Below are 21419 nucleotides of genomic sequence, written 5' to 3' on the forward strand. Positions count from 1 at the left end.
GGCAAATTAGTAGACTCAGATAAAAAAAACATTATGGGACTCTTTTCGTCTCAGTATCCTCCTGGAACTGGGCTTCTAGGGAGCTATCTACTAAATCTAATAGGCACCAGTTATATGAGTCAGTTGAGCAGCAGAAGTCATTCTTGTCTCCAGGCAATCTGGTCTGATCTGGTCTGGATTGAGAAAAATAAAGCCATCAGGTGTTACGTCTGTTCTTGGCTGCCCTCTTGTGTTCAAATGGGGTACAGCAGCCCATGTGTGTGTTAATTCAAATACGTTTTCCCATTTTAGACACAGTGACACAAAACGTCCCATCCTTCAAACACATCGGTATGTTGCACTTGGGGAACTCCCCTTGCAGTCGAATGGATTTCCCATTCCCACCCCCTCCTTGTTACAGAAAGACAGTTAATTCAGAATAAGGTTATTTCAGAGGTATTTTTAATTTGAGTACATTTCTTCACTCCATGGTTCCAATTAAAGAACAAACAAATCCAGTGTGTGTGTTATGTGTGTGACTAAATACAAATAAACCCTCATGTCTGAGATGAAAGGCTGTAAGGACTTCTCTCAGTGAAATAGATCACGGCTGGAAAGTGATGTTGAATGAGGAGTACTGTTAAAAATCCATTAATGTTAACTCAGAATAGGAAATACTGTTGTGTCATGGTTGGTTAAAAAAAAACAACCCTAACACCAGAAAAAAACCCTCTATTTTCATGTGGTGTTCTCCCAGGACATGATCCATTACTAATGACTCACATTCATGTTTAGCCAGTCGTCCACTAGCAGACTTGTACCAGGCTGGTACTGCCAAAGCATGGAAGTGTCAGAAATGTGTGTGGAAGTCTTAGCTGTGTTCGGAATGGCTCCATTTGCCCTTCAAGTTTTATTCAACCTCAATCAGTAGATATGTGCATATTAGTCAGATGAGAGTAACTTGTTCAGTAGTTTAATAGTTTCTAGGATATAATCATAAAGCAGAATGGGATTGTAAAGCTAACTCAAGAGATTTGTTCTGTGATTGAAAATGTACCACTGACACTACCCATATTCATATATTTAACTTCATTTAGAAAGGGTGTTTGGTCTGTATGAAAGCAGTATTTTCAGAAAACACTGTATATAATCCTGCAGTTTGCAGAGACTATAAAAAAAGCAGACTTTGATCATTTTGTGATATTTCCTAGAAACTCCTCAAAACAAAAAGACTCAGTAGACTACTGCCATGCTAGCAGCTTTGTGAGGCTGCACTTAGGCACTGTGGTGCTTTGAGCTAAATGCTAACACGATAGTAAGCAGACAATGTTTACCATGTTGAATGTACCATCTTAGCCAGTTCACATACTAACATTTGTTAATTAGCAGTAAACACAAAGTTATTAGAATTCCCACAGAGCCACATGGCTAAAACAAGAAAATTGCACATTAGAGTAAAGTTAAGGTAAACCTACTCTTCTACATTATTATCCTGTATCAGTGTATAAAATAACATCCAGTGTCGTCTCTTGCCTTGCTTTTATCTGTATTTCAGATAAGGAGGCTAGGTGTTACCTCCAGCCCAGAAACAATGGACAAGCGTTCAAATATTGACCCTGGCTCTGAAAGAGACGTTTATTTCACTCTCACCTCGGGTCAAGGCTGAACCCTGCCTGCGTGTTTGCTCTGTTATGCTGATCTTGGCCGTTCTTCAGCAACTATCTAAGCGTGTAGATCATTGTCTGACAGACTCTTAACAATGGAAAAGGGGATGGTTTTTATTCTGAAGTGTGTTTGGAAATACCAGCTTTGGGGTTGGACATGACACACAGCAGCAGCTCAGTACCGTGGGTTGAATTAAACAGAGTGTTGTACCTACATACATTCATATTCTTAACACAGTGTTAGACTACTTTCTGATTGTGGTGTTCTAAAATGTATATAATGAAGAAAACGGAAATCAGATTGGCCCAAAAATGGCAACCCATAGTAAACAAAGAATGTCCTCCAAATGGAGGCAGACAAAACAAGTGATTGTAATAATAACAACTCCAACATAAATTAAGAGCCATGCAGAAGCAATAAGCCAACACCTGCCTGGGTCACATAAAAAGAGGATAAGTCTTACTCTAATCAACTTTGTAAGTGTAAATCCTTCTATATTTGTGCAATTATCTACACTCAAACAAATTGTAAAATGTGAAAAGTTGTTAATTTGATAAAGAAAAAATAAACTAGGAGCATGTTTGGCATCTGAGCTTTGCTGTTAGGCATAGGCGAAGAAAGGAGTGCAGCAGGAAAAGTAAAAGGAGAAAAGAAAAGTCCTACAGCAGGGAGGATTTCTCCCACAGTGAGCCAGAATGGACTCAAAACTATACCATCAGCACAAGACCACATGTCTGCACCCACCCCACGCTTTCTGTTTCCACACCGGTTAACAAGTGAGCGCACGTGTCAGACAAAAAGAACAGACAATTAGATCACAAGGAAGGCTGGGGTAAGTCATTTGTTTCCAATAAAGGGAGACTGGCAAACAAGAGTTTAGAGGGAGTGTTGACGGTCCAGGGGTTAGAAGGTCAAGGGAGGGGCCCCTGGGAGGTCAGGAGGGAGTTAGGCAGGTCTCAGTTCATTGGCGTCTCCTGGGGGGGTGAGTCTTCAGGCTGATCGAGCAAAGACTCAGGAGTGGTGAGACTGCTGCTGTCCTTGTCATCGGAATTACCGGACACAGATGGAGTCATCTTGGTCTGAAGGAAAAAAACAATAACATCAAAACCCCCCCACTACATTTCAAATTAAAATCCGTGGTAAAATAATCCAAACTCAAGGTTCACTTTTTCCAGAGCTAAAATTTTTAAATGCATGATTGTAATTTAAAAATCCATTAACACAAAAATCCTTCAATTAAAAAAATAGGTCTTTACAATTTATTTTGTAAATCAATCTATTTAGAGTGAGTAACTTTTGAAGGAAGAAATAACACAATTTTCCTCTTACAAATGAAAAGTTTAATTTATAAGCAATTAAATGCAACCTTATGAAATTCAATACACTGAGGAATTCTGCTGCTACAGCCATATTTGGTCTGGTGTAACCAGCATCATATGGTGGAAATCATGGATTTTCTCTATTTGTGCTACTGTTAGAAAACATTTTAGTTCAGTCAGGTCTTTAAAGCGACTGAACAGGAAAAAATTGGGAAATTAAATCCAATGTGCTGTTATTCTGTAATTGTCAGTAGTGGCCACAGTGGTCGCTGTTCAGCAAAAGTTACATAAGGTGCGTTCGAGATTACTGCGGCTGACTTTTGCCGACTTGATAGTCTAACGTGAGCTGCAGGCGACTGCCGGGGCGGGGTATAAAAACGGCGCTGTCAAGTCGGACATATTCTTCGTGCATGAGCGTACTGTGAGCTGAGATAAATGACTGGTCTCGCGGCATTTGCAAAGAAAAATACAGACCAGGCAATACTGTGGTTCCAACTTTATGCAGCTGGAGAAAAGCACCTGCAGCCGCCTTGCTCCTGCAAGGTTTCACTGTCATGTGACACGATGACGTTTTGTAGCGCTGGCGAAAGTCAGACCGAATTTCTAACCAGCATGCCTTATTTTAAATCCACCATGCGCCACGTTAAGTCAGTGCTGCGCAGAAGTCAAAAGCACCTACTGTCTCACTTTAAACATTGATTAAAAATACATTCAATGGTGAATCCCTCTTTTTACTGACACTGAAGAGAGTTAATGAAGCGTCTGTGGAGTTTACAATGGAGTTGGGCTGATGCACAAATCAATCGATCGGTTGATAGGCTTCACTGAGCTGCTAAATGGGAACATCTGAGTAAAATACACATGACCGCAAATACAATGGCACTAAATTAATTTAGTGACATTCCTTTTTACCTTCAAAGTCTCCACTTTCTCCTCAAATGACTTGAAAGTTGGAGCATTCCTGTGAAAGACAAAGACATAAGTGACAAGATCACAGACTCACCGATCAGAATTTATCTTGCATGCTTGTACACTCTGACATTAGTTTGGTAAAGTCGAGATGCAAACAACACGTCTTCAAGAAGGAGCAGGACATCCACTGTAATCTAACCTTTAGAGGTCATCTTATCTGATACGCAGCACAAACAAAGCAGAAATTTCGCCATTATCTTCGGTTCTACTGAAAATGTGCATGTTGTTTTTCATGAAAACATAATCAAGAGCATGCAGAATGAACAGGATGACAGGAACAGTGCAGGACTTAGAAAACTACAGAAAAAACACAGAGAGCTGCAGAGTCTTTTTGATGGATGCTCACATTTTCTGATATTTTTGTTAGATATAGGTCAGACTGGGTGTACCCTTTAAAGAAGTCATATTATGCTTTTTGGCTTTTTCCCTCTCCTTTGAGTTTATATCTTTTTTGTGAATGTAATAGGTTTGCAAAGTGAAAAAGCCCAAAGGGAGTTCCCATCTCCCACAGAAAACACTGCTCTGAACTGCCTGAAAACAACTCGTTTGTACTCCAGCCTTTTCTTCTGCTTTCTTGAGACATCACAAGAAAACACGCGTCATAATGCTCGCCTAGCAGCTAATCAGACACGCCCTCAAAAACACATTGAGCTGCAGCACACAGTGAAAATACATCCGCCTGCTGCCTCCCCTCTCCCTTCCAAACATTAGCTACGCTCCAGGCAGTCAATGGACATCAAGTTGTTACTGTGAGCTTGGTTAAAACTTTACGTATGAAAGTAGGGCTGGGCAATATGGCCAAAAATGTTATCACGATATGCACATTTTATAGCATTCGAAATCGATAATTATCACGATATATGTCAAATCATTATTTCTCCCAAGTTTAAAGGCTGATTTTTGCTCCCGAGTGAAAACCAGATGGTTAATTGTGCGGTTAAACTTTTCTTTATGGTCAGAATGTCACAAACACTTGTTGCCCACAGTGGATGACTTCACAAATCTTTTTTCAGTCCCTTTTCCTCAACAAAATAAATATTTTAATAGAAAAATTAAGTGCTAATGTGTTCATAATTCATATGAATTAAACCAAATATTTATTGACGATATATTGAACATTTATTATATCGTTATTGAGGAAAAATATATTGCGATAATTATCATTATTGTTTTATTGCCCAGCCCTACATGAAAGACGCTTTTGTTACAAATTAATAACTCACCACACTGAAACTCTTGCTCCAGTCCATTTGCTAAGCTGGTAAGGGGAACATACACAGCTGAACTGAAGCCATGTTTACCGGCTTGTTAGGATCCGCTCTACTCTGCTTCTGATTGACTAGTAGTCCTTAACTAGGAACTGCACATGTGCAACTCCCAACAAAGATTTTATAAAAGTAAGATGCCTCACTCTGTAGCTACAACAAAGCATTCAACACAATGGGTGAAAAGATGAGCTGCAGCAATGTGCAGTATGACAACAAATGTGGTGTTTTTTGAAAATGAAACCATGTAAACCTGTTCTGGTACAAACATTTGATGTGGTAATCTCAGAGTTGAAACAATTATTTGATTAGCCTATTGACAGACAATTAATCACTTAATAAATAATAAAATGCCAAAAAATCCAGCGGTTTCAAATATGAACATTTTGGGTTTTGGATTGTAATATTGTGCAATTTCGAGACATCACCTTATGTTCAAGGAAACATTTTTCATTATTTCCTGCCATTCTATTGACCAAACAATTCCTTATTTAGTCCATTTATTAGTTAATAATCCACAGATTCATTGACATTGAAAATAAAGGTTGCTTACAGCTCTAATCTCACACATCCAGACCTGCACCTCGTCAAACTGAGTGCAAAAGTTGGTTAGAAAATTGATGGAGACACAGCGGTGTGTCATTATACTTCTTCAAACCAGTAAAGTACACTGGACAGAACCTATTTCAGCTCTAAAAGAAAACTAACCAGAAGAGCCGTTTCTGAAAGGGGGTGTTGTCAAATTCACAGCTAATCGAGGCTACCTCGGGTTTCAAAAACGTCTTTTATCTCTGTGTGTTTGACAAGTTTTTGCAAGACATCTTTGACGAAGCAGAGATCTGTCTGAGCAAGATTATTAAAGCTGCAGCTTCACTGATAGCTGATTAAGTAGCTCTTAGCAAGGGTCGCTCTTGGCAACCTCAAAGTACACACAAAGTACACAAGTCAAACAAGTTGCACATAAAATGTGCAGCATTTATCGCTTTCATATTTTATTCAACACTTGTAGCTCAGAGGGCACCAACGTGTGCCAGTCACAGTAACACAAACTAGCTTACCTCATGGCAGGCATACTAGCCGAGTGTTGTAATGAGCGAATGCTATCCGGCAGCATTATGGAGAAGAAAGGGGGCTTTAGTGGTCATCTTAGTACAGACAGTTTTTACACAGAAAGAACAAGAGAACAGAAAAGAAAGACAGGCACATAGACATGAAAGCACAACATACAGCACACACCCTCATTTCTTCTAATATATGTTCAATGAGCGAGTATTCTAAGTGCATAAATCCTATAAATCCTGCTTCATCTCATTAAGATCGATTGTGTATTAACACAGTGGGTGTGTGATAATCCCCTATATAAATGGGGGATATCTTGTCATCAAACATACACACACAACCACAAAGCATGTTCACACACACTTGCACCCCTTTCAGGTCGGTCTTCACTACCCCCCCCAAACCAGCTCTGTGCGGAGGCTCATCTGTGAGGCTGCATTTCTCAGCACACTAGTGCTTTGAGGGGCCCAATAATCTTGTTTGCAGCTCAGTAATCCAGACAGAAGGATGACGGGGGAGAAGACAGATTAGGATCTGAGGGGAATCAACTGGAGCGCTCACTCAAATGGAACAATCTGTTCTTGGTTTTTTAAGCCCTGTTTAACCAGGAAATAATAATGCATTGTTAGATTTTAGAGTAGATGCTTTTGGCACTTTGAAGCAGAATTTGAGGACAGAAAATCAATCCATTAGATCTGTGGCTACCATAATATATCCTTTTTAATGAATAAGGAGAAGATAATAGAGAAAACTGGTAGCTGAACTGTAATGTAATTAGAATGGGCACTTAAAGTGGTAAAATTGGTTATTAACTGAGGTACTTAATGGCGTCATCAAATCGGATAGTAAATTAAAACAAGGACACAAAACTGTGTACACAAACACATTATCACTACGTTCATACATCTAGACATGACTCTGGCTGCAGTTTAGTCCATAGAATGTGATAAATAATTAATAGATGGTAGGAAAGAAAGTAGGAAAGATAAGACACTAAATATTCATGGGATGTACATACCACATCCACCAAATATTAAACCACAAACGCATTTGACAGGACAGCTAAGAAAATTTGTTATTCATTATGTGTGAGTAAGATTTAATAGTGCTTTAATGTAAGTCTTAATTAAACATACTGTATTGTGTGTGTCAGTGTACATTAAAGGAATAATTCAACATTTTCAGAAATACGCTTGTTTGCTGCTCATTTAGGTATCATTTAATGTAAATAATGTTGTCACTCAATGTTCAGTATATTTACCCAAAACCATTATACTGTATGCATGTTTGCATGCACAAATGACCTATGTTTTCAGTAAGTGACAATCATTCCACCTTACTTAAAAATCACAACCAGGTATGTCAAAGGTAGCCTTCCGCAGATGACAAGAAATACAAAGCCCAACCCTGAATGAACGGGTCCTTATCTTAGTTTGAATCTCCACACAAAGGGCCATATCTCAACAAAAATCCCCTTGCGGGATTAATAAAGTATATCTAAAGTATAAACCCTCCTCATTTAGATCCCAGTAAGCAAACAGACAATACTCAGTTTGAGTTTACAAAAGTTGGTATAGGAAAAGACAAGTTTAGTGATTCTCTATCAACACCGGAGTTACCACCTGCAGTCCTGTCAGTACGCTGTTGTCAAGCTAACCGGCTGGCACTCGGGGCGGACAGGGCGTCAGGGTGAGTTTGGTTTGAAAGCCGCCACAGATCCTGAGCTGACTTATGTGTGCATGTTGTAGGTGATGCAGGCACGTGTGGCGATCGCCACAATACGCTAATCTCAATGTGTCTTTCTGTTGTGCGTTTTCGCTGTCCGCTAAAGTGGCCAATTTTACCTGCCACGGCAACAACTGACCAGCATTTGGCGCATGCTAATTTCAGACCCTGCTCATAGCATTCCATTAAATATAAAGCTGGAGCCAGGAGACAGTTAGCTTAGCTCAGCACAATGACTGGAAACAGTGGGAACCACTAGTCTAGTTCTTTCCAATGTAAAACAGAATCTGACAACCAAGAGCTGTAAAGCTCACTAAATAGCACATTACATTCTGTTTAACCCGCACATAAAAGATGAGCTGCTTCACAAAATATAATTTGCTTTACAAGAAACTGGACGCCTCCTGTCTGACTCACCTGACATCCTCGAGCTTCCGGCTGATAGCTGAGCCCACGTTGGAGAACGCCGCTGTGGCCTTCAGACTGGCCTGAGACAGTGTTTCAGATGTCCTCCTATAGCTGAAAGAGAGACGGGGGACAAAGAGAGAGTAGGCGCAGCAAAAAGATATGAGAGCGATGAAAAGAGACCGAAGAGAGGCATCAAGGTCAGTACTAAACAATTCAATGTCTTTTTCATTTGAAAACGCCTGAAAGCATCAGAATTCTGCTCATTTCCTGTAACATAAAACTCAAACAGTTTCACACAGGCCACAGGCTGCTTGTCCAGAGCACTGGCATCTTTATCCTCATTGTTCAGAGGAGAAAGAAGCTTCTCTCCACAGAGCTGACAGTTTTCAGATCATTTAGATACAGAAAAATAATTGAACATTATCAAACAAGCAGTGAATCAGCACACCATGATGCATATGTTGGGTATTGTGCGCTCTTGGGTCACACATCAGCATACTGTGGTGGGGAAGTACTTACGCAGTGGAGGTGGTGACCTCCTGCCAGGTTTTGGTGATGTTCTGTTTCAGCTCATTGAGAGGTGTGATGCCCAGCTTCCTCTTAATGTCCGCCAACTGCTTCTCCTTGGCTGCCAGCACTTGGGACAGAGTCAGGATCTCATCCTCAACCTACACACACACCACACACACGTTGAGGTTTTAAATGTACATGTGGCATGTTTAACTGTGGTCTTGTCTTAATCTATTTTAATTCAACTGAATAACTAAAGGTAAGCAACAGAACCAAATACAGAGTGTAAAGGTGGATTATAATGTCATGTTTATTAACAAATAGAGCTGCAACAGTTCATCAATAAATTAATTAGTCAATTAATTTATTAGTTGATTGACAGAAAATGAATCGGCAACTACTAAAACATTCAACTTCCTTTGTCCAATGTGTAAATTTTCAGCTTTTTATTTTAAAGCACATATCTTTGCAGTTTGGTAACCTTGGACCCTAAGAACTTGTAAAAACAATCTTTCGTAGCTATCCCACTGCCTGTTCTACATGTAAAGTAAAGTGAAGCTGCCAATTTTATAATTTGACACAGTTTTAACTTTTTAGAAACAGCCGACCGATGTCAGTCTCTAATGAATCACAACAAGGACGATGCTCCATTTACCCACCCATGTTTCCCACCAAGACAATCATGGTGAAATATTATCTCTCATGGGAATTACAAATTGGGCAAGTAATCAAACATCTGTAGCAGGATGGATCAGGGGCAACAAGCAACATAGAATGAACATCTTGTTATGGAAGGAAAGTGCTTTTTGCATATAAAAAGCACTATGAGTGACCTCAAAAGCACACATTTCACCACTGCTGTTTTTGAGTCTGATGTTACCTTTTAAATGTGTAAAGTGGTGTACACATATTGTTGCTTTTAAAACCCTTCTCCACTACTTGCAACACCTGATTCTGACTCCCTGAACCATAACCTCTTTAATCCCTGATCCCCTGACTGACCTTGACCAACTCATCTTGTAGCTCCTGCCGCTCCTCCTCTGTCATGGCAGGGGGAGACAAAGAAGGGCCCACAGACGTCACCGCATCTTCCCCCATCTCTGGGACTGAGTCCGGATGCTGCTGGGAACCTGGGAGTTAAAATAAAAAATGTTAGAGACAAGAATCTTTGTAGAATCTCATCTTTAAAAAAACAAAACATATTCGCATGTATGTGCCCATGTTTGCTGTGTGACAGTGAGAGATAATCAGAGAGTAGCACTAGGAAAATGAAGCCTACTAAATAAGCTTTTTCATGATAGGTGGAAGTCTAGGGGGAGTTTTTTTAGGATCCAAAACACAAGCTTTTATTCCTACTGTACAGTTGCGCAAAACACCTTCTCACATCATATTTTCACTCCACACACACACACACACACACACACACACACACATTCAGCATACAGTGTACACACACTTGTCTTTGATGCAGCCGTCTCTGACAGAGATGTGCCCAGCAGGAGCAGCAGCGCATCAATAATACAAAGAACTTTCTAGATGGAGACATCCTGGGCTCAGACAGCGTGAGAGAACACAAGCGAAGTTGTTAGGATCTGTCAGTCAAAAGGACAACAGAGAGTGAGGTAGTTCTGGGCTACAGCTGAGCTGAAATACTGAAATGCAAATGTGTCTCTTAGGTCATTTTCCTTTTTCATCTGGTCTTCCCTAGTATTTCAAGGATTCAGAGTGAAATATTTGCATTTTGGGTATTACGCTTGTTTGCTTTCTTGTCGAGAGTTAGACGAGATCGCTCTCATGTCTGTCTGTAATGTACCTTTGAAGCTCTCCTTAGAATGTGTCCATTCCTTGATTATTATTCCATTACTCTATAAGGGTCCACCGATCAAAAGAATCAAAACAGCTTTTCATAAAAATTAATCCAAGGTGTGAATACTGTCAAATCCATTGCTCGCTGTCTGCTAACTTCTGTTTTTCAGTTTTGTGCAAGAGGGATTAAAGGCCTGTCCCATAAGGGCGCCTGTCCCAAATATAGGCAGGGTCAGTGATTTTGGCAAATAAAAGCCCGGGCTATTAATCAAAGTTTTACAGTATTCTTTTAAGGTACATTCTGCACAGGAAACAAATGTCACTCACTATCCAGACACTACAGATACAGATCTGATAAAAACTGCATCTTTCACACTAAACCACTTGAAATTGCACATTTAATAACATTGTGGCTGTCGAGGTGATATTAATCTGTATAATGATCTTTTTTTTTTAAATGACCAATAATCTCCTAGGTCTATCAGGCTTACAAACCCTGGCTCTATTAACAATTTTTTATAAAGCATTTTAAACATGCACTGAAGGTCCAAAACAGATATTCCCTGCTTGTATTTAATGGTGTAAAACCTCAACTTCATCCACCTCAAGTCTTCTCTTTCCATTCTATGATCCATGACCCTCAAATATCCTTTTTCTTCACTCAACAAAACCCACATCCTCTCCTCCCACCTCATTCCGAACACTTGGCACCCTTCCTCTCTTTCATGTCACACCCAAACACTCCCAATGCTTAAAAAACATTTTAACAGAGACAGTGTGTTTGTCGAGGACAGAGATACCGAAATCCCAAGAACCTAGCAATATATATACACTCCCACGAAGACTACAGTGGAATTTCCACATAACTGTCTGGAGAGCTGCTCATGAAATAACATTTCTCTGCCTTCCAATCTCATCCTTTTAACATAAGCTCAGGACTGTGCTGTGCCATAACTCGTTTTAGCGCTAATTAATACCTTGGGAATAAGACATGCTGATTGGTAACGTCTCAAGTGAAAATATTTATATGTCCAGGCATGCATGAGCTCCAACTCAAAATGTGTAAATCATTTAAAAGAGGAAATAGAGGTGGGCATTACAGTAATTAGGTGAAAAGAAATAAGGTGGAAATTCTCATTTCAGCCTTCAGCCTCGAAACCACCCCCACTGTTCCTCTGAAGCTTTACACTTCATCTGCACTTCAAGCTTTTTCTCCCTCATATCTCTCACTGGTCTTATATTTGCCCTCTTCTCCCATTACCGGTGATACAGCAGTGCCATTCACAGTCACGCTTACAGTGACAGAATTGTGTAATGGACACTTCCCGTTATAACGGCTGTGCTTCAGTTACTAATATGACAAATCCCCCTGCCTTTCAAATTAAATAGTACTTTTATTTTGATTACCTACATTTTGCTGCTTAGGAATTGAATTTATATCTGCCTCAAACACTGTAAGTTCTGTAAGATTACAGTGAAAGGTCCAGCACCTCCTCGAGGTGAGAAGAAGTTCTGTAGGCTGACACCTTGCCTGAATTACTGTATCTGCCATGTAAAATTTTGTAATACATTCCTGCAAGCAGCACTGCAAGATCTGTATGTCTGATTGTGGAGGTAGCTATGCAGCATATTTATGCCATGGAGGTGTGTTTCCATCAGTAGGTGCCTAAAGCAGGAGAGAGAAAAAAGCAGACACAAAGGGGAGAGAGAGCGAGAAAGAGAAGTCTGTATGTGGGTGTTGGCAGAGGTTGCTTGCTACACCAAACTGCATACCCACCCACATTACCGCCCTACCTCTCTGCTTTAGCTCATTTCCTCTTTGACTAAATGTTCTGCTTGTGACCATCAAACTCTCTGTAGCTATCAAATCCATAACAGCACATTAGAAAAGCAAAGCTGAAGCATACCTGAAAAGAGGAACATTTTAACAGGCTCACCAAACTGCCAGCACATAATTATGTCTTTGTTTGTTATAACAAGTCAAATGCAAAGCTCTGCGATTGTCTGTGTATTGGTTGTAATCTGAAACTTCACTGATACAGGCCACTGAAAAACACACACAGTCCCTTTAAGTTATCCCAGATTTGCTGGACTGGGTCGGCCTTAAGTTTAACATTATTAAATTACATTTTGTTTGTGAGACAATGGAACAAGGGTTGATACAGGCTAGAGCAGAAACCCAGCCATGTCGCAGAATTCACAGAAATCCCCATTTTCTAACTTGCACACAACGGATCAGTGTGAGTTTCAGTGCAAATCTATAAACACGTCACAACTCTAGCCTACTGTGTTTTGAAAACTGCCAATGCAAAAAGGCAAGATAGATAAAAACATATGGTGAATCAAGCATTGGTGTACTGGAGAAAAGTTGTGTTGTGGAAAAATCATAACCATGGAAACATAAATTGAATCTCATTGATGATTTTCTAAAATAAATTAAAAAAAGTAGACTGAAATGATAGAAGTAAACTAAATGAAAGCTGCGGTCACATACACACAGCTTTGGGTTCTCCCAAATTCTTCCCATCCAATGAACCAAACCTATGTTTTGTCTTTCTGTCCAGCGCACACACACACACACACACACACACACACACACACACACACACACACACACACACACCCCTCTGCCCGGCCTCTCCCTTTCCTCCTTATGATTACCTCTGCTTTTGACAGCTGGCGAGCTGGGCGGTGTGTCGCTGTAGGCCGGGGAGAGGTAGAGGTAGCTGGTGTTGACTCCTTGCTCAAAGTCAAACGGAGAGTGGTATTCCTCCAGGGGCTCCATGTTTATAGCTTGTAGTGTGCTGTTTGTCAGAGCGACTACCACCTCCCTACCACCACTACCTAAGTAAAAACCAACTGCTGATTGTCTGCATGTGATCCAGGCGCGTGCTGGCTCTGCGATTCCTCGTGTACAGCGTCCTGGACTCTTGTGGTGTGTGTGACAGAGAAACACAATATCCAAGTGTGTGTATGCGAACGTGGGAGGAGATTCTGCATTGGTTTTCAGGTGATCAGAAGGTCGGAGGATGACAGTGAAGCCAGTTTTCCCTTTCTTGCTGTTAACAAGTTACCTGTTCCTTCAAGCAGCTGTCACAGCAGGCACGCACACATTGCCCTTCTCTCCCTATAATTCCAAAGGTAATTTCTCAGTCCAACCTTCAAGCATCCATTTGCGCAAACAGTGCCGTTTTCAGATGCTGACCACTCTTGACCACGCTGCAGTGATATTGCGTGACACTTTGTTTCAATACTCTCAGGTCTCTCTGTCAATTCCCTCCCTCCCTCACTTTCCGTCATCAAGCCTGTCATCCAAGGAGGAAATAAAAGAGGCCCCATTTGTGTGGACTGTTCACGTGATGCGAGTGTGTGGGGGGGCATTAGATGAAAAGCATAATCTGCAGTGTCCCAGATTACAGCGAAGCGCTAATCCAGGGTGGCCTGTCCAGATTGGAGCAGCAGTAATGCTAGTCAGCTAGAGTGGAGGGGAGAGTATGCCAGAGGCTACACTTGCTATTGTGTGTGTACTTGAGTGTATAGATACAGAAGATATTTAGATGGCACAAGCTTGGTCTGTATAAGGTATAGTATAACACCAGACCACATGAAACATCAATAAAATATTTCCCCCCACAAATTCTGAAAGGAGTCAGTGTCACGTGACTCTTAAGTGCTTAAAAGGAGAGATACGAGGCAGGAATATTCAAGCTGCACAAAGAGAGGAAATATGCAGGTGGAAATAGATCGTTTCTCATTTCATTTAAAAGACATTCATGGAGTCGTCAACAGACAGCAAGCTACTCTGTGAGCGCCAACACTTGCTGATAACTCTCAAGGCTGCAGTGAAGTGGGAAAGCAGCCTGGTGACATTTCAGCACTAATTTTATGACAGAAGATGGAGATGCTACCATGGATTTAGTGCTGCTCTGTAAACAGCACGAGGTTTGGATGGGGGTAGAAACTCATCTTGAACGTAGAAGTAGTTTGAAAGTGAGGATACAGTGGATTGTTGAGAGTTAAATACTCCAAGTAGGAAGCATGACTAAAATTCAAATGTAATGCTAAAATGATTCTGTGATCCAATCAATTTTATTTATATAGCATATTTTAAAAACCAGGTTTACAAAGAGTGGCATAAGGAATAAAACACATAAAAACATAGCCAACACACAAACAAATGGTTCACGAAAAATTCAAACACAACAACAGAAGACCACACAGCTCTCATGCTGGATTAAAAGCTAGGGAGTAAAAGGGGCTGTAGACTTGGAAGAGTGACCTCAGATTAATCTTCTTCTGTGTGCCTTAGGACAGAACACCAAAGTTTTCTCTGGTTGAACACTAACAAATAAAAATTCATTGGAAAATATGAAAGACAGCAAAGCAAGCACCCACAAAGTGAAAGAAAGTCAGTAATTCATGTTAAATAAAGTGTCTCCCACTTGAAACAAGTGCATTTTGAAACGCAACATTAGATGCATTCCCCAGCATGACTATAGCTATTGTTTTGGCTAATGGCTAATGTCAACATGTCATGGCTAATGAGAGCAGCTAATCCAAACAAAAACTACCCAAAAATATCAAAGACAAAACAAATTATCTGATCAGCACAGAAATTTTCCCCACCTGTAAGCCAACTTTAAAGCAAACTCAGATGAACCGAATTCCCATCTGCCATTCCTCTGTGGTTAAGGACCAGACGAGAATGTATGCGTGACCTTCTCCAGGAAATACTTTGCATTAAGGCGCTATCCTGGACGTATTGAAGCACTGGAGGACAAATTCCAGAATCAACTATGTTGAAGTGAAGAGAATGTAGTTTCCAACTTTCAACTTAAGCTGTGTATGTAAAATATATGAAAGGTTAACAACACACAACAGTCCAAATCATATGGGTCATGCAGGGCTAATTAATGCAACTGTGCCCTGATCTTCAGGGTCAGGCTTCACTGCACTGTGCTTCCACTCAGCAAGGTCAGCCCAGGAAGTGACACATGCACAGTCACTCATCGCAAACTATCAAGTGTCAACAAGCACACATGTACTAAAATGGGCCCACACTGAAGGACAATGAATACTTGTTGGCATCTTTCCTCTCTTGATCCTCGGATTGTTGGTTTTTTGATTAATTTATGTGAGACTGCGACCAAATTGTGTCTCATTATAGCTGCAGGAAGTCTTACATGGACAAGCAGGCACACGTGTACACGCGCATACTAGCTTTTCCATCTTATTCTATCAATAGGCACCCTTTTCACAGTAAAAAGCTAAATCTGTTTACTGTAAACGCGAGACACATCTGATGCTACATTATTCTAAGACAAAATTAATACTCAATATAATTTCCGGTCTGCAGCACTCCTGACCAGTGAAGCCACTGATTCATGAGCAACATTTGATTCATGTGACATTTGTTAGAAGGAAAATCACTTGTATGCTTGAACTGGATAATACATTAAACATTATGATAAAAAAAATTCCATCAAAGTCACAAATTTGCTTTGAAAATAATCTCTAATCAAAACAATTTAAGCGTGTTCTTGGATTGGATATTTCTGATTTATAAACCAAGACAGATACGTGCACAAAAAAAAGAAAAAACAACCCATAGCACCCATCCACCCAGACTGTAACCAGGAACAAACAGCCATTTTAAAGCAGTTAATGAATCACAGCATGAGATCCATTTACTTTCCTATTCATGGCATACCCTGTCACATGATTGGCCTAAAACAAGAATCATGAGACAAAGATGACTGGGGACACAGCGAGAGTGCCCACAAAGTTCCCATGACATGTGCATCATGGGAAAACAGTAGAGGTCAAAGAGCGGCTACACCTCAGACAGAACACAGGTAACAGTCCCTTTGCTGAATACCGAACAACATGTCTTCATACCGAATGCCATGTCCTCACCATTTAACAATCTCCATCATCTCACAAATGGGTTTCTGTCTAATCTAGGCTGTCTAGTATTGTCGACAAGCATCTAGATAATAACTGTTTATGGTTGCAGTTTGACATTTTGGGAACTACGCTATTATGGTTTTATTGTTAGATGAGAAGATTAATACCATGTGCAGAAGCTTTAAAGGGCTAGAATATTCAGCCGATTATATAGAACATAGGACCACATTTTCTAACTTCCATTAAAGTAACTATCATTATCAAACTCTTGTGAACAGCAGGTTTTCTGTTTAGGCTACGAGTTTTGTGTGGTATGTTTTATCTTAACGGTGGCTGCCATCAAATGACTTAGGACAGATGGTTTTTTTTGTTGTTTTTTTTAACTTTGTGGCGGTTTTGCCCAACAGAGATCGGGTTCCACCTACATGGAACATTTCCACAAAAGAAAGACAGTTGTGGAGTTGTTTTTCACCTACAATGCTCACATGATTCAAAAAAGTATTATGACAGATCTTGCAAAAACCTTTGAAGGTGTAAAGTTGTTGCAATTCTTTACAGTGCAAATATAAATTTACATAAAAGCGCTTTTGCTTGCTTCCCTTTAAGCCTTTTTGTCTAAACTTTAAAATGTGTAGGAAACCTCACAGCTACGATGTTCACCAAATATTCAGTCACGTAAAAACTCAAACGAGTCTGCTTTACATGGCGGGGTGCATGCTGCGACAGACTTCCTCTGCTGAAAGCATCCAGTTGTGCGCCACTGGAATCTAATAAGGCAAAAATGTTGGCCACTGCTGATTATCAATCTCATTAGGCAACTGAAGTGAAAAACAGATAGACGGGTAAACCTGACTGCCACTCATTTTTGAACATCTGATTTGAGCCAAGGCCATACACTTCTATCAAGGAAGCAGAAAAAAACAGAAAGAGGATACAGCGGTCAATGTTGATTGGATCATGCATGGCTTTCTTGTTGAGCTACAAAATCCAACATTTTGTGATATGAGACATCTGGAGTGAAATATTCTGTGGTATTTTAAGGGAATAAAACATGAGACTATGGGATCGGCCCTGAAAAACTACAATGAATTTGTGAATAAGAGGAGCAGTGAAAAGTGTTGCTTAAATCCAGACAGTTACACTATAAGTCCACAAATGTACAAACACCACAAATGCTAACAAATCCTTCAAGTTTCCCACAAACTGTGTGATTTCCCCCAAATACAATCTCCAGTCACATACACTGTAGTAAAAAGCAAGAACTACTGAAGCAAATAAACCACTCAAGCATAAAAGCACCCATCTGATCTAAAGACACTAATGGAAACTCTCATTCAACTGCAGGGAAAAGAAAGCACAAAGAGATGTTCAATATCAAAAAGGTCATTTATGTGTCACACACACAGACGAGAGAGCAGACTCCACTCCCTTCACAGTTCCTTTGAGAAATGCCAGTCACAACACTCCACGCGCACAGTGACCTCCCTCCCACTAAAACCTGCCAACCTAGTTCCTCTTCATCCTGTTTTTTGTAATGCTTCACCTGAAATACAAAATAAGAAGAACACCCAAACACTAAGTAGAATAAACAGATTTACCTCCCCCCAAAAAAGGGTGTAATAGGGGAGATCGGTTGATTTTAAGGCAAGCATTTTTGTTTCAAATACAGATGACTGAGCAGGCTGAAATCCAACAGGTGACAGTGACAAGGGATAGCATTAACAAGGATGCAGACACAGATGGTGCCAGGTTACAGCAACCAAAGATAACTGCATAAAAGTGTGACAATAAAATGGACTTCATTGTCTGTTGCCGTGACAGTGTGACTATAAAAAAAGAGAACTCATCAGTTCCTATGCCAATATAAAAAAAGAGATACACTGACAACTAGGAAGGATGAAAATGTACTTCTGCAGGCGGGAGACGTGAACAAACAAACACCTTAGCCCCAGCAGTAAAGGACAGTTTAGTGAAGCTTATGAAGTTTGCTTTTTGTCTGACTATTTTTATTGTTTTGCATATAACAATTATTCAATAAATGTGCTATTTCACTTGATGCACTGACTGAGACAGTGACTACTGTAAACCAGCACAAGTAAGTCATATTGTGACTGTGATGAATTCCAGTCAGCAGCACTACATAGCAGTATGGCCTTAACACAAGCCTGACATTTGGTGATTTGCTAACTGTATGTTCAAGGTCATTTAAGGCAACATAGAGTTACACAAAAGACTATAGATATTTGCTGCCTTAACTGCTGGTGCTTCAATTGCAATATTTGGGGAAATCTTAAAAGGCACATGCAAAGCACAAGAAACCCACACTAATAAAAAGGAACCAGGGTCAAAAGACAAGTAGTCCCTAAACAACAGTGACTAAGACACACTTTTCTGACTAACATAGACCTAATTTGGTAACATCAACACTGTAGGCGTGAATCAACCATTAACAGGTTGACATATTTCAATATATAAATATGCCTTTCCCTTTTACAATATGTTTGACCTTGAGGCAAAAAAGCACAAAACATAGCATGCAGACATCAGGAAATTACAATTCAGCAGGGGGTAAACACTGTTTTTGCTGAAGAGAAATTAGGTCAAGGCTGCGCCATGTTTACCTGGCACCCCCCTTGAGATAAATAAATAGATGTCACCTGCTTCTTTCCACAACAACTACAAGGTCTTGTTATGTGCACATAAATTACAAGAAGTGTTTTTGATAAACTTAACTGACTCTGACATACAAGCTGTGTTTGTTGCAATGTCTAATTTTCTTGTATTGCGGCACAAACACATGCACATGCCGAGAAGCAGCTGTCGCAAGAACACAAAACCTGGAGGATGGGTATGGACAAGCAAGTGGTGTAGAGGTTTGAAACAGCAGATGGCTGCTGAGCAGGAATGGACATGTTCAGGTAGGTATTTGTAGGAGAGGAAAGGAAGCAGGTAGAATGCATTCACAGCATGCCTGCAGTCCTCCACCCGCTTCCTGTCTTTACATTAAAATGCTTGGCAGTCCCACACGGGTGTTCAGGCTTGTTTGACCTCCAACAGTGACAGATATAGAGAAGGTTTTCAAACTAAACATATGCACTCGTTCTGTTCAAAAAGGACCTGAAATGTAAACAGTGTGACTTGACTAAAACAGGTAATGTTGTGGGGACATATAGAGAACATGTGATAAGCTGTCAAACTTAATAGGTTAGGTTCCCAGTTACAGAACATCAAAGAACCATACAAATTCAACTCATCAAGCATTTAGTTTTATCTCGGTCCCTTTCAGTGCCTGTCATACTTTTAGCACAATAGTAGTTTTAACGTAAACAGAAATGACAACTTCCTCGTTAAAGTTTTTATTGAATTACAACAACGTCTGGTTACATGTTGAAACAAATGCTGTGCAATACTTATAAGCCTACAACTTCCGTGATATTTTTGGTGAACGATGGCACCCCACTTGATGTAGGCCCATCTGATCGGTTTTAGTTTCTTCCAAAGTCTCTAATTTGTTATCTCTGCCTAAAAAACGCACTTTATTTGAGTTTGAAAAGTAGCATATGTTCTCGACAGACTAACTCTGGACTTAACTCTAATCACCACGCAAAGTTAGTTTATTAACTTTCATGTGAGACAAAAGTAGTTTGAAAACATTTCCGGTAACAACACAGTCACTGAAAGAAATTTAAGCAAATGGATTACCTTTCTCTGCATCGTCCATTGCACGGCTGAGTGTTGTTTCTGGTCGTTTTATGTCCACAGTCCGCTGGTTGCTCACTTGGCGGCAGCAGATCTCCCAGCTCTCTTTCTCATGTTCGCCGTGCGGGGTGGGGTTCGCTGTGACGTCAGCACGCAGCAGTGTAAACAGAGGCGAGCACGTGGATCAAGCTTTACGCCATCAACAACGCAAAACTGTGTGACGACGACACGTCGTTGTTTGGGCTTTTTTTTTTTTTTTTTTTACTGCACCACACAAACTCAAACATGCATATCTATCATACCTCGGTTATACATTGTTATATATTAAACAATGAATACTTACACTTCATCCAAGTTCTACACATGTAAACACAGCATAAGTTAAGTATGTGCAGTGTATCTATGAAAAAGCTACATATATCTTCTTAAATTAAAATCCAAGTATCAGTTATGTAAACCTAAAATCATAGAAAAATCTAAATATTTTCTAAGAAGAAAGAACTGGGGTGCCACATATGTAGATACAGTGTTATTAACCTGTTGTAATTGTATACTGAAGATACCTTATCAATGGAAAGAATGTTTGGAATGCAGCTTTTATATGCCTACAAAGTGTGTCAGTTTATTTGATGAGTTGATAGTATTTAATATGTTTCACATTTCAATGCCTGCTGCTCTAAATCTGTTTCTTTGTACTTTTTTTTTTGTTTTGGCAGTTGCCCACAACATACCTCTGGACTGAAGTAAAGCTAGTGGCTCTGTAGTCAGTCCAACATATGTCTTTGAATTGAAACATTAGATCTCGAAGGCAATATCTCAGGCAGTTCATACTGATGCCCTCAAGGTGAAATCACCATCATTTTCCAAAAAAAAAGTAATACTAGTCAGAATATAGTCAATGATTTATTACCTAGCTGAAGGCAGAAACTCAATCACTGATACCTGCAAGGCTTGCACATTTATTTCATATCTGAGAGAATACTTTGACACTGTTCTAGTCCCTGCAAGGAAATTACATTTGTCAGATTCATCCCAGTAGTTATGTTGATAGCCAATGCATGTATAAGCTGGAGCAATAAATAGATACACTAATCGTAAGCAGCAT

At 40.0% G+C, this 21419-nt stretch overlaps 1 protein-coding gene across 4 annotated transcripts; it reads right to left on the reverse strand.

The window, feature by feature from the left end:
- Positions 1-419: 419 nt before the first annotated feature.
- On the reverse strand, positions 420-20478 carry tpd52 (tumor protein D52). 4 transcript variants are annotated; one of them, XM_038725925.1, is made up of 7 exons: positions 20318-20478; positions 9905-10032; positions 8912-9060; positions 8402-8503; positions 6259-6300; positions 3876-3924; positions 420-2723 (listed from the first exon to the last, which is right to left on the reverse strand). In XM_038725925.1, the coding sequence occupies exons 1-7, from the start codon at positions 20334-20336 to the stop codon at positions 2601-2603; spliced, it is 612 nt and encodes a 203-aa protein (XP_038581853.1). In that variant the 5' UTR covers positions 20337-20478; the 3' UTR covers positions 420-2600. The 4 variants fall into 4 exon arrangements, with proteins under 4 accessions (XP_038581853.1, XP_038581850.1, XP_038581851.1 ...); XM_038725922.1 differs by lacking the exon at positions 20318-20478 and adding an exon at positions 13370-13619; XM_038725923.1 differs by lacking the exons at positions 6259-6300; positions 20318-20478 and adding an exon at positions 13370-13572.
- Positions 20479-21419: the final 941 nt, after the last annotated feature.

This window comes from Micropterus salmoides, unplaced genomic scaffold, assembly GCF_014851395.1.
Source record: "Micropterus salmoides isolate LMB-PRFRI ecotype aquatic unplaced genomic scaffold, ASM1485139v1 Ms_hic_scaffold_17, whole genome shotgun sequence".
Classification (NCBI taxonomy): domain Eukaryota; kingdom Metazoa; phylum Chordata; class Actinopteri; order Centrarchiformes; family Centrarchidae; genus Micropterus; species Micropterus salmoides.

Bases quoted from the DNA above. Each gene is read 5' to 3' on its own strand.
- tpd52 (XM_038725922.1), bottom strand. From the start codon at position 13,493: ATGGAGCCCCTGGAGGAATACCACTCTCCGTTTGACTTTGAGCAAGGA. The intron at 10,033-13,369 runs GTAATCATAAGG...TTTAACTCCCAG, and splicing joins GCCAGCTGTCAAAAGCAGAG to GTTCCCAGCAGCATCCGGAC. The intron at 8,504-8,911 runs GTAAGTACTTCC...TCTCTCTTTCAG, and splicing joins GAGGTCACCACCTCCACTGC to CTATAGGAGGACATCTGAAA.